Source organism: Haemaphysalis longicornis, unplaced genomic scaffold, assembly GCF_048455015.1.
Source record: "Haemaphysalis longicornis isolate Haplotype H1 unplaced genomic scaffold, Haemaphysalis longicornis Haplotype H1 scaffold_10, whole genome shotgun sequence".
NCBI classification, from domain to species: domain Eukaryota; kingdom Metazoa; phylum Arthropoda; class Arachnida; order Ixodida; family Ixodidae; genus Haemaphysalis; species Haemaphysalis longicornis.
Window position 1 is genome coordinate 19,911,505 of NW_027526204.1, and position 13,699 is coordinate 19,925,203.

Sequence of the window (13,699 nt, forward strand, 5' to 3'; positions counted from 1 at the left end):
CACTGAACATGAGCGATGCAGCGGCTCACGAGACCCTAAGGAACATCAACAGAAACAGGGAACGCTCGGAGCTGCCCGCAGAGTGGAAAGAAGCCGAGTTGAGGTTCATACCCAAACCGGGCAAGCCTCTGACGATCGAGAACATGCGACCAATCTCGCTAACGCCCTGCGCGGGCAAGGTCATGGAGCGCATGGTCCTCAGACGACTCGAAGGATTCCTGGACGAGACAGGCCAGATGCCGGCGACCATGTACGGGTTCCGTCAGCACCTCAGCACGCAAGACGTCCTCGTCCAGCTGCACGAGCTGGTGATAAAGGAGGCATCCAGACACGTACCACGAGGTATACTGGCACTGTACCTCTAAGGGGCCTTCGACAACGTGTCACACCCCAGCGTGCTTGACAATTTGCGCAAGACGGGCTGCGGCTGCAGAACGTATAGTTACGTCAAAGACTTTCTGACAAAGAGAACGGTGACCATCCGGATAGGAGAGGTAGAGTCGGAGCCAATAGAGCTCGCAGATAGGGGCACCCCTCAGGGATCGTTCTTGTCGCCTCTGCTCTTCAATCTGGCTCTCCTGCCCCTGCCCCAGTTACTAAACGAAATCAAAGGCGTCGACCACGCGTTCTACGCCGACAACATAACGGTGTGGACGAACCGCGCGGGGTTCGATGCCTGGGTGGAGGAAGCCTTGCAGAGAGCGGCAATGACCATCCACGAGTACGCAAAAACATGTGGCCTGAGCAGCGCCCCGCATAAGTCGGAGCTACTCATGGTGCAACCCGGAAGACCGAAGAAATAGCCGCCGCCGAACGTAGTAGTCACCACCGAAGAAATAGAAATCAAGCCCACGCAGCAGATCCGGATTCTAGGACTCCTGCTGAGGGACGACGGAAAGGCATACTCGGCTGTCAACAAGATCAAGACAACGTTCGAGCAAATCCTGAGCATGATCTGCAGAGTCACCAACAAGAATTGAGGCAAAAAAGAAGACGACACCCTGCGCCTGGTCCAGGCGTTCATCGTGTGGCGCATCACGTGCACCGCCCCGTACCTCCAGATAACGAAGGCGGACCGAGAAACGCTGAACACGACCATCAGGAAAGCGGCGACGCTCGCCATGGGCTTGCCCGTCCACTCGTCCACGCAGACGTTGCTGGGCATGGGCAAGCACAACACGGTGAAAGAACTTGCGGAAGCCCACCTTTCCAACCAAAAAATATGGCTGAGCTGAACTGAGCACGGCTGGGCCGTTCTGCGCAAGGTTGGATGGAAGATCCAACCGCAACCGACGATGGAAACGCTACCCCAAGATTGGAGGGATGCAATAAAGACTAAACCGCTCCCCCGGAACATGCAGCCGGGGAGAAACGACGAGAGACGCTCCGCGAGGGCCAGAACACTAGCCCGGCAGCTGGAAGAGGACCCGAAGATTCTATACGCGGACGCCTCGCGCCCCAAACATGGAGCCAGAGCGACGGCGGTCGTCACCACCATCGACAGACTGGTCACCAGCGCGTCGATCAGAACGGCGAACCCGTCCGAAGCCGAAGAACTGGCCGTGGCCCTCGCCCTCGGATAGCCGGGAGCGAAGACCGTGGTCTCGGACTCCAAGATGGCCTACGCAAGCTACCGCAAGGGAAGGGTCTCTCCTGGTGCACTAGCGCTTCCGTCCAGACGCAGGCCACCGGGACGAGCCATAGAGCTCGTGTGGGTGCCAGCTCACTCGCAGGTGGAAGGCAACGAACACGCCGACCACTACGCCTCAGAACTGACCAACCGGCCCGAGGACAAGCCGGGGCGACCGCGCCCCGTAACGAGCTACAGGGACATCACCCAGCTATACCGGGAAGGCAGGTGTACGTTCCCCGGATCTCTTCGGCACTTCAACAGGAACAAACAGACGATCGTACGCAGAGTACAGGCGGGGTCGCTGGCGCATCCCGTCCTCTTACACAAAATGTACCCGGAGGAGCACGATGTCAAGTGCCCGTTCTGCAAGAGCAAGGAAGGCACCCTGGCACACGTCATAGCCGAGTGCACTCACCTTCAGAATCCCCCACCACCCCTTCCCCTCTTTGATGGTGTTGTGCAGTCCCAAAGCCGTGAGTCGTACCGTAGAGGTGCTTCAAAGAAGTGCCAGGGCTTGTTTATATGCCTTTCTAAGAAGGACGTCGAGCTTTTCGCGCTCCGATGTCCCCAAACTGCATAAGAAGCCACGTAAACGATTCTGTAGACGACGAAGGCCTGCACAAAACGGACCATGTCGTTTTCTTTTAGTCCTTGGCTTCTGTTTGCTACCCTACGCAGCATCCGAACAATTTGAGCCGTGTTTTCTTGAAGCCTGTTGAGAAGCAGGGTGTTTTTGCAGTTTTCCTGGTACGTCATCCTAATACCTTGATTGAGGGTTTCGGTTTGATGAGTATGCCGTCGAGCCAAATTTTGAGGTTGTCTGAAATGACTCATGGCTTTGGGACTGCACAACACCATCGAAGAGCTCCTAAAGTCCCACCTAACGAAGCAGAAAGTAAGACTCGGAGCAATGCTAGCTACGCTTTGTTACACGGCACCGCACATCACGGAAACCTCAGTGGACATCCCGCCTGAACTAAGGACCAGAATTCTTGTCCGTCCAATACCCCGGAACATGTCCCATCAACATCGTGAGGGAAGACGCATAGCAAGAGCAACTGCGCTAGAAAAGCAGTGCGGAGGCCAAGACCACGTCGTATATACTCACGCGGCGGAATACGTGAGGTACGGGGTAAGATCAGCGGCCGTTACCTCAACAACCCACATAATTTCCAGTCTGACGCTTCCGTCGTTGAACACCCAGCAGGCTGAAGAGACGGCTATCACCCTTGCCCTCTCCCAGACAAAGGCCAAAGTAATTATACGGACAGCCAAGCCGCCTGCCGAGCATACCGAGCATGTAGGGTTTCAAGACAAGCGCTTCGGGTTCTCCTTTAACGGCCACCACAGAAGCAGTTCACAATTATTTGGACCCCGGCCCACTCTGCTTTTCGCGGCAACCAGACGGCACACGTCCTGGCCCGAGAACTCGCCCACCAGGCACCGCAAGAAGAGTCTCACCCAACCTGGCAACCACTCCTCACATACGCCTACATCACCCAGCATTATCGACTAGCCAGGCAAGTCTATCCACCAGCCACCGATCAGGCCACGAAAGAACAGGAAGTCATCCTGAGACAACTACAGACTAATACCTATCCCCACCCAATACGACTACACGCCATCCACCCTACTCTTTACGATCCCCTATGAACTCACTGCCAAGCACCAGGCACGCTGTACCATATTGTCTGGGCATGTCAACTGAACCCAGATTTTATCCCCATCCCCAACCCCTCACACGAGCAGTGGAAGAGTACGCTCGCCTGCTCTTGTTCTGAAACGCAGCTTTTGCTGGTGGAAAGGGCGAAGACAAATGTAATCGAGGCTTCGACGGACGCCCGTCTGGTCGGTGATGACACTGAAGTACATAACAAAGAATAGGCCGACCACCAGAGAAATGACGTCTTGGCCCCCCGACCGGGAGCCTTGTTCACACTAAAAGCAGAGACAGAAAGCTAAGAGTTTAAGTAGTATGAAGCACGTGACCTAAACACCTCGCGTAAGCGGGGGAAGATTGCCGTCAGTTCGGTTCAGAGTGTTTTCGTTCGTCTGTATTATTATGGATTCAAGATACAGCCTAGAGGCAAAGTCCTTCTCGGTGGCGACAACACGTGCCTTGTCCCAGTCTATCTCATGGTTAGACGATTGTGCATGTTCCGCGAGGGAGTTAGTGGACACTTTTCCTTTCTTTGCGTCATTACAATGCTCTTTTAACCGTCTTTCGAAATTTCCAGATTCCCCTATGTATAATCTATCACAGTTCGCGCATGGCACTTCATATACAACACCGGGAAATCGTTCTTTTGGTAATTTATCTTTCACTTTCACAAGAGCGTCCTTTATCTTCTGGGTAGGAACGTGGGCAACGTGCACGTCATACGTGCGCAGGACTCGGGCCAAAGTCTCACTCACTCCCGGCACATACGGAATGCTGCATCTTTTTGAGCATCTCTGTGAGGCTGCAGAGGTGCGATCCAACTTCTTTTCCACCGAAGTCACGAAGGAATCCGGGTAGCCGCTTGCAGACAGGTCGCGACGTACACGTTGGACATCAGCCGAGTGGTCGGCAGCCGTGGAGCATATAGTGCGGGAACGTTGCATTAAAGAAGACACGACGTACCTCTTGTGCGCTGCAGGGTGCACCGACTTGATGTTCAAGTAACGTCCCGTGTGTGGCTTTTTCTAAAAACAGCGAAAGATAGTTTAGTACCACCCCGTTTGATTAGAACGTCCAGGCATGGCAATTCTCCGTTGTTTTCGTTTTCCACTGTGAACTGAATTGAATCTTCAATGCAGTTTATTGCAGTTCATACTTCATTGCAATTCATACTACTTAAACTCTTAGCTTTCTGTCTCTGCTTTTAGTCTGAACAAGGCTCCCGTTCGGGGTGCCGAAACTTCATTGTTTTATTTTCTCTGGTGGTCGGCGTATTCTTTATTATGTACTTCAAGGGCGAAGACAACCGGCCCTACTAACGGAGTCTTGGACTGAAGACCCCGACCAGTAATATGCTTAATTCAACTGTGATTAAAATTTCTCTCTCTCCCCAAGCCCAATCCCCGAGAGCGCTGGAAGACCATGTTGTCCTGCCCCGACCTGACGACCCAACTCGCGCTGGCAGTCAGAGGCCAGGAGCTGCTAGATGCATATGGGAACCGCTAAGAACGTTCCACCCCAGCTGGTGCCTGCGTGCACTAACCACTTAATGGGCTCGATTAAAGTTGATTCTCTCGCGCGCGCGTGCTCTCTCACTCACTTAGCTCGTACTGTTGCCCTCGTGTGTACGCAGTACACCTGTAGCTACGTAATTTTAGTGCCAGCGCATGTGTAGAGTGCAATCACATGCACGTAACAGCCCACCAGATGAAACGGGGCCCCGGGCCACGCGCCGCCGTTACTGTGCTTTTACTACTCTCATCTGCTATCAGTTCACGATGTCTGATAAGGTGTGACAACAGCAACTCACTGAAAACGTGGCGGGGGCAAGGTGCCGGATATACTTAACCTGGCAGTCTGGAGTGGGAAGTACGAGTGACGGGTATGGGGGAAGAGTTTAGAGGGGGAACACGTATTCGCTCCTCCATTTATGTGCTACGTTCGCATGGCGCCTCCGAGTACATTATATAAATTGGTGCTAGCTTCTAATTATGCAAGGTAGTAAATATTATCGTCACACAGGTATCATCGTTATCATCGTTAAATATCATAATCACAAATATCATCGTTACCGTTTTGTGCAGTGCAAATAAACTCCACCAATGCTTATTTGGACAACGGTAGCCTTGAACAGGGAACCAAAGTTGCCAAATATTTTAGCGCTGTCGAGGCACATCGTGTCGCTGATGTATCGTCAGCATGTGTTTCATTCTCCGACTGTCATTTTTTGGGTTTAATTTCAATATCGTGTAGAAACTTCCTTTCTTAGTGAGGATAATAACTTTTCATCTGTCTTGCGAGGTAAACGCAAGCCTGGATGTACGCTGTAGGGAATAAATGTAGTAAGACCCGATCTTCCGTAGAGCCGTATCGGCTACATCCACCCAATAGCATCAGTTACGGTTAACGAAATGTCGCATCATGCGAAGTGGTACAGCTGACGCAATTTTGTATCATGCAATGCCGCGTCATCCTCTGTAGCTCTTCGCAACACCTGCTATAGGCAAGTGGTCCTTCCGAGTGACTGATTGGTTAGCACTCTTTTTGCGACTCCAAAATTAATCCACTGACACCCTGTAGATCATGACCACTGCATTCAATGACATTATTGAAGCCGACAAGCGATAAGTGATTATTGTACTATTAACGTGGTCTTGTGTTTTATTTAGTGTTTTTTGCATGGAATTAGGAGACAAAAGAAATTTCCTGAGAAGGAGTCGGAATAAAAAAGGAAAACCTGTCATCAGGGTAAAAAAAGCCCGAAATTCGATTTATCCGGGACATGTTCATGGAGGTCAGTGAAAAGGTGTTGGTCTGACGAGTGTTTGTCAGCCCAGCTATAGCTGCCTGCAGCATGCACTCAGCGGACGACCTAGTGATAGCGCAAGGTTTTAGTATGCCAGACAGTTTGAAGGACCCTATGATTACATCGGCCCTAGCAAGGATTTTTTCAACGTGACCTACCGCTGCAAGTACTGCACGAAAAACGTACGGGGCAGGAAGCTCCCATGTATGCAGAGGGCGTGATATAATGCGCAATAATAAATTATCTTTATGACAGACAGACAGACAGGCAGACAGAAAGGCCAAAATTGTCCCACTCGAGTAGCCAAAGAAAGACTATCGTATTTAAAATTAGCTACAAAGAGACGCTTCCGCGTCTCTTTCAGCAGTTTCAACAGACTGTTGAAACGGCTGAAGACCGGAAAAGAGCGCCTTTGCTGCGCGTCGGGCATGCATTGTTAGCAGCCCCCACCGCGTCCCCTCAAACAACTTGAACGGACCAAGCGGAACGAAGCAGCTACGCGTCACCAGGCCGCGTAGTTATAAACAAAAGCAGCTACGCGTCGCCAGGCCGCGTATTTGTACTGACCTTTCATACTGACCTTTATACTGCTCCCTTCTCGCCTGCTTTTGCGATAGTCTCCCATCCCAATCGCGCACTGCGCTACTTCCTAATACATTACCGATTCGGCGCCCTCGTAGAAAGTGTCCGCGGCCCTATCATCCTAGCTAGCGGTTGGTGTAGAGGCTGGTACCATACCTTGTTTCAGGTTTCAGGTTCCTGGTTTGAGGTTTATTTCAATTTTTGGACAACATAAGCGAGTACACAAAACAGAAGTCCCGAAGTTGTGAACTGTCAAGTGACCTCGTCATATAGCGTCGTTGTAATAGAACAGGCAGCAAGCAGTTGAGCAGGTTTTAGACCATCCTAAAACATACTTAAGACAAGCAAAAACAATACATCGAACAGGAACCATGCAATAACGCTTCATTAAGAATATACACACCAAAAATCAGCAAAAGCAATTATACAAAGCAACAACACGAACGGTTTAGTACACATGTAGTTCTCTGAGCAGATATAATTTAAACAATTTACGAAAAAAGTGTAATGTGTAGCTTGACTTTATTCTGCCGGTATATTGTTCCATGTCGACACGCCAGCAGACTTTGCGGTCTGTTTGCGGTAGTTCGCAGCACTTTTGGCGTCAAGAAATTGTTTCGGGCAGAGAATCGGGTGCTATTTGTGTTAATGAGATGCTCCCCAATCCTTCAATGAGTATGTGATTATGAACAAAGCGATACAGAAATGCAGCCAGATTTCTTAAAAATAATTTGTCTACCGGAAGCATATTAAGGTTAGAGTACAGGGGCATGGAATGAGACCGAAAATGAGCAAAATTAATAACCCGGAAAGCCTGATTTGAGAGCTTCAACACGGGTAGCATATGTGTATCTTATTTAGCTTGATCACAAAGGCTGGGGCTCTTTCATTATTACTTAAGATCTCCTCCACATTCCTTGCGATCTCTCGGCTTTTGATCCCAGAATATGCCCGCTACTGAACTCCATGATGGTTTGTCAGTTATAATTTCGCTTATCCCTACGATATCCCAGTTAACGTCCAGGAGCCCCTCTATAACTACAGGTAAGCTTCTCTCGCTGACACTTTGCGCGTAGTAATGTCTCAATAGGTTTGCGTATGAGATTGACTTATTATCGATGATAACTGTGCAGTCATTATGTTGGACATCGCAAACCTGTGGCGGCCACAACGTTTTGCTGCAATCATGCTTTGAAGAGCTGTTAAAGCGAAGGGTGGTTTGGCATCTTTTTCGGCCGGCTTCTGTTGTGCTTGTAAGAGTCTCCCCTTGCCTTTAAAGAAGTGCAAAAAAATACTTGCGACAAAAAAATACCGTAGCAAGTATCAGCGGTGACGCCGACTGTCCAGGAATGATTACTTCGGGCGCTCACTGTCAGCCATCCAGAACACGCCCTGTGCAGACAATCACGATATCCTTTCGCTGTCTTGTTGACTCTCCTGCTTATGCGACATCTGTGGAAAGTTTGTAGAGGAAATTGCTGCACAGATATATAACGCAGAACTACATTCCCAGTTTCAGTGTGCCGAGCTTGTTTGTGTCTCACCTCTGCCCGGTGATCTCTTTCAGCTGACAGTCATCTTGTTCTCAACTCTCCCACTGCTGGAGCCTCGTATCCTGCTAACTCCGGCGCTGTCGTTCTCCTGCGTGTCCTTACTCAGTACGACGGACCTGTCCATGAACGGCTGTGGGCAAGCAATCCGAAATTTTAGACAGGTGAGTGATTTTTTCACACCCCGGTGCCATCCCCGAAACCGACCCGTTATAGACGCAGAAAAGTCATTCATCTAGATGTTTACCCATGCTTCATCTTGACGATTCTTTACAGCTGGGTAGACTAAACGAGCAGAAATGGTGTATTTACTTTGTTGGAGCCTGCCTTTTGTGTAAGGCAACAACATCACTACACGCGGCGAGAAGGAAAATCGACAGCATCTTGGCAGCTTTATGAACCTTCCTACATGCCGTGCTACACTGTGACGAGCAGGAGAAAAGATGAAAACGAATTTAAAAACCTGTATTGGGGTTTCGAAACGGCTGAGAAAAAAAAGGTGTTTGTGTGCGGTGAACGCCACCACAGGAGAAACCGATTTTTATTGTTCTCCCGTTCGATGGCTTTTCCCGCTTGTCTCATCCAAAAGGTTTATGTCGATAGCCGAGGTATTATGTTGGGTACACTAATATACAATTCATATCCCCTTCATTTCTTTTTGTACCCAAATCTCGCACGTCTTCCCAAAGGCTCAGACACGCCCAATGACTCCCAAACCACAGCACACACAAGCAAGGAGCGATGTAACTCTGATCGGGCTAACGACGTTACTTCTTAGGCATCTGCAGAGCCAAGCCCAGAAGAATTAAACAGTGGCAAAATAATGAAGCGAAAATTCTATATCTTCAGAATTTTCAAGCACTCTACGCCGACAGAATGTTGTCCTCAAAGGCAAAAGATTACGCCGCAGTGGCTTAATGGGGCTAAGGGTTCTTGCGTCTCCGCCCAGCAACGCGGGTTCGTTACCCGCCGCGGGTGTCGTTTTTCAGATAGAGGCAAAAAAGCAAATTTGGCCATGTTAAGATATTGTTACGTGGTGGCAGGACACAGGAAATGAACTATTGAAGATGAGAGCGATGTATTTACACCATGTTTACGATGTCGGAAAGGAGAGAGCCCGTGCAGCGCGGTTTTCTTCTTCTCCAGAGGCTGTGCCGTGAGCTTCCTTCTTCTTGTAGCCGAGATAATAGTTTGCCCGCGTTGAAGATTCCCGCATGGTAAACATTTAGGCTGAGCCTTCCTCCACAGCGTGTCGCGAAACTCAGGAGTAGCTTGGCTGCGTTAAACTCTTAATTCTTTGCGTTCGATAGGCAAACGCGGAGCAGTTTGTTGCTGATATATATATATATATTGTCACGAAGACAAGGACGATGCAGTTGTGTTGAATGAGAAACACGTTTATTGGAGCGAACTTGTGCTCCCCTAACAACTCAAAAGAATACAGAGGCGGCGAAGCAGCGGTCAACAAAGTGACTTGCACAGGCGAGTGTCGTCGAATCGAATGCCCCGGCGTCCGCACTGCAGGCTTTTTATCTTTTGGCGCGCGTGGTTCTCGAAACGCCGATTCGCATCGAGAACATAGTAGATCAAAGAAGATTATTCTGGGCTGTTCACGTTAGATCGAAATGCTCTCCCTATAACAACAGATAACACATGCGGCACAGAAAGAAAGAATGGAACACGCGCTTCCCTTGGCGCAGAGATAACATAGACCGGCGCAGCCGGGCGGTAAAAGCAAAACACAAATAAACAAACCCAATGTATGGTTCGCGGCATTACCCCCCCCCCCTCTAAGAGTGCATCGACCCGATGCTAACATAAGCGACAGTCCGAACAAATGAAAATAAAAGTTCGTCATCGTCCGTAGAAAGGTTTTAAGCGAACCACGTGGACGACTTGAGAGAAGCTCCGTCGCAGGAGCTTCTCACTGAGCCCGCGTCGTCGGATGGGAGTCCAAACCCACACACGATCCCCTGGTTGGTACTCGGCGTCTCGGCGTCGGAGGTTGTAGCGGCCCACATCCACCAGCTGCTGGTCCGTTATACGAACTCGAGCGAGCTGGCGGGCCTCCTCCGCACGTTGAAGATATCCGTGGACGTCGGCGTTGAGGTCGTCGTCTTCTACGTGCGGAAGCATGGCGTCGAGCATCGAAGTCGGCCTTCTACCGTAGACAAGATCGAACGGCGTCAGCTGTGTCGTCTCCTGGATAGCCGTGTTGTACGCAAACGTGACATACGGGAGCACTTCGTCCCAAGTCCTATGTTCAACGTCAACGTACATTGACAGCATATCTGTGATTGTCTTGTTCAGACGTTCTGTTAGTCCGTTCGGTTGGGGGTGGTACGCCGTCGTTCTTCGGTGATCCGTGTTGCTGTAGCGTAATACTCCTTGCATCAGCTCCGCAGTAAATGCCGTTCCGCGGTCTGTGATTAGGACTTCCGGGGCTCCATGTCGCAGCACAACTTGGCTTATAAAGAACTTCGCCACTTCTTGTGCAGTCCCCCTCGGAAGAGCGGTGGTCTCTGCGTAGCGCGTCATGTAGTCTGTCGCTACGACAATCCACTTGTTCTGTGATCGTGACGTAGGGAACGGGCCTAAAAGGTCCATTCCAATCTGTTGAAATGGTCTCGATGGGACGGCGATCGGTTGCAGAAGTCCGGCGGGTCTTGTCGGCGGCGTTTTTCGTCGCTGGCAGTCACGGCAGCTCCGGACGTAGTGGGTGACGTCTGAGGTAAGGCCGGGCCAGTAGTACCTCGCCTTGATTTTTCCAATAGTGCGGTCTGTGCCCAGATGTCCGGAAGACGGGTCGTCGTGGCACGCTTCCAAAATTTCGTCACGAAGGTCCGCGGGGATGACGAGAAGGTAATTCGCTCTTGTTCCGGGGCTGAAATTCTTCTTCACAAGGACGGAGTTTCTCAGGGTTGAATGCTGGTAAGCTGTGTTTTAAGGTCCTAGGAACGGCAACGTTGCATCCCTCGAGGTACTCGATTATGACGCGTAAGTCGGGGTCGGCACGCTGCTGGGCGGCTAGGTCGCTCTCCGTCACGATCCCGAAGAACGCGCTGTCTTCATCAGAGTCTTGTGGTGGTGGGTCGACGGGGGCGCGGGACAGGCAGCCGGCGTCGGAGTGTTTCGTGCCAGATTTATAAACGACTGTAACGTCGAACTCCTGCAGGCGCAAGCTCCACCGCCCAAGACGGCCAGAGGGGTCCTTCAAATTGGCGAGCCAACACAGCGCATGGTGGTCTGTTACAACCTTGAATGTCCTTCCATACACGTATGGGCGAAATTTTGAAATCGCCCACATAATAGCCAGGCACTCTTTCTCAGAGGCAGAATAGTTTTTCTCCTCCTTCGACAGACCACGGCTAGCATAGGCGATTACCCTTTCGCAGCCGCTTTGCTTTTGGACAAGGACGGCACCCAAGCCTATATCACTGGCGTCCGTATGCATTTCCGTTTCGGCATTTCCGTCGAAATGAGCGAGCACGGGCGGGCTTTGCAGGCGTTTTTGCAGCTCGCCGAATGCTTTTTCTTGGTCGTTTTCCCAGCTGAAAGGGGTGCTATCTTTCGTCAAGAGCGTGAGTGGCTCTGCAATGCGTGCGAAGTTTGCGACGAAGCGCCGGTAGTATGCGCACAGCCCGAGAAATCTCCGCACGCCCTTCTTGCCTTGGGAAGGCCGAAAGACAAGAAGGGCGCAATGGCTGAAGTTTTTGCCGGGTCAGGTAGGACTCCCGCGGCGTTGACGACGTGGCCCAAGAACTTGAGTTCCCCGTATGCGAAACGGCACTTTTCAGGCTTCAGCGTCAACCCCGACGTACGAATGGCCTCGAGTACAGACTCCAACCTTGCAAGGTGTTCGTCGAAAGTCCGGGCGAATACCACTACGTCGTCGAGGTATACGAGGCAAGTGTGCCACTTAAGGCCAGCTAGCACAGTGTCCATGACTCTTTGAAACGTCGCTGGTGCTGTGCACAGCCCAAACGGCATCACCTTGAACTCGTGTAGGCCGTCTGGGGTTATAAATGCAGTCTTCTCTCGGTCTCTTTCGTCCAATTCAATTTGCCAGTAGCCGGTCTTCAGGTCCATCGATGAGAAGTACTTCGCGTGGCAGAGGTGGTCTAGTGCGTCGTCGATTCTGGGGAGGGGGTACACGTCCTTTTTCGTGATTTTCTTCAGTCGCCGGTAGTCAACGCAAAACCTTAATGTGCCGTCTTTTTTCTTTACGAGTACGACGGGCGCAGCCCAGGGGCTTTTCGATGGCTGTATAATGTCATCGCTCAGCATGTCGTCGACTTGAGTCCGGATGGCTTCCCGTTCGTGTGAAGAGACGCGGTACGGTGACTGTCGGGTAGGTCGGGCTCCATCTTCGGTTATTATTCGGTGCTTCGCTAGAGGGGTCTGACGTAGTTTTGCGCTCGACGAAAAACATTCGCTATAGCAACGCAGCAAAGCCAATAATTTTTTCCGTTGTTCTTGCGGTACCGCCGGATTCACGTCGAATGGCTGCGGGAGCTTGAATGTTTCCACGGGTGTGCGTTCAAAGTCGGCGACTGCGATCACATCACTTGCTTCTTGCGTTTCTTCGAGGAACGCAATTGCAGCTCCCTTGTTTAAACGCTGGTACTCTTCGGTGAAATTAGTGACCAAAACGTGAGATTGGCGTTGCTTAAAGTGCGCAATGCCTCTTGCGACGGAGACACCGCGGTCGAGAAGCAACCTTCGATCACTCTCTACGATAGCGTCGATGTCAGAAGCAGCATCCTCACAGTAGACGGCGATCATCAAGCTTGCGCGGGGTGGCAGGGTGATGTGATCGTCGGCGATCCTGACAGCAGCACGGTGATCGGGGTTCGGCTGCGGCGTCGTGGAGTGATTGGAGGAAAATGTTATCGACTTGGTCTGCAGATCAATTATTGCGCCGTTGTCCGTCAAAAAGTCCATTCCGAGAATCACGTAGCGGGAGCAGTTAGGCAGAACGACGAACGCCGCAGGGTACGTTGTGCCGTCTATAGTGACGCGCGATGTGCACGTTCCACTTGGCGTCACGAGGTGGCCTCCTGCTGTGCGTATGTGCGGACCGTCCCATCTGGTCATAACTTTCTTCAGTTTAGACGCAAATGGTCCGCTCATTACCGAATAGTCAGCTCCCGTGTCTACGAGGGCGACTACGTCAAAGCCGTCGATGGACACCTTGACGTCAGATGTAGTCGTCCTCGAGTTCCGGGTTCGTCGGGGCGTCGTATCTCTGCTTGTACGTGTTGATGGTCGGGCACTGTGCATCGTCGTTGTCGTCGTCTTCTCAACGGACGTCTCGGTCAGGTCTGGTACGCGTCGCGCTGTGTAGCTGTCGTCGTGTTCGGGAGTCTCGTCAGGGTTAGGTCGGGTCGTCGGGATGAGGGCATGTCGTGAATCACTGTCTTCAGCGCGTCCTTGCGTCGTTGGAGGGTTTCTAGTTTTTCGCCGTA

The 13,699-nt window shown here is 51.3% G+C and overlaps 1 protein-coding gene across 1 annotated transcript in view; it reads left to right on the plus strand.

The window, feature by feature from the left end:
* The window catches only part of LOC144158267 (ATP-binding cassette sub-family C member 3-like), a 93,026-nt gene that overhangs the window by 16,276 nt on the left and 63,051 nt on the right, over positions 1 to 13,699 (plus strand). The window contains exon 3 of the mRNA XM_077689036.1: positions 8,249 to 8,395. Coding sequence (XP_077545162.1) covers positions 8,249 to 8,395 — 147 coding nt within the window. The remainder of the gene's footprint in view (positions 1 to 8,248; positions 8,396 to 13,699) is intronic.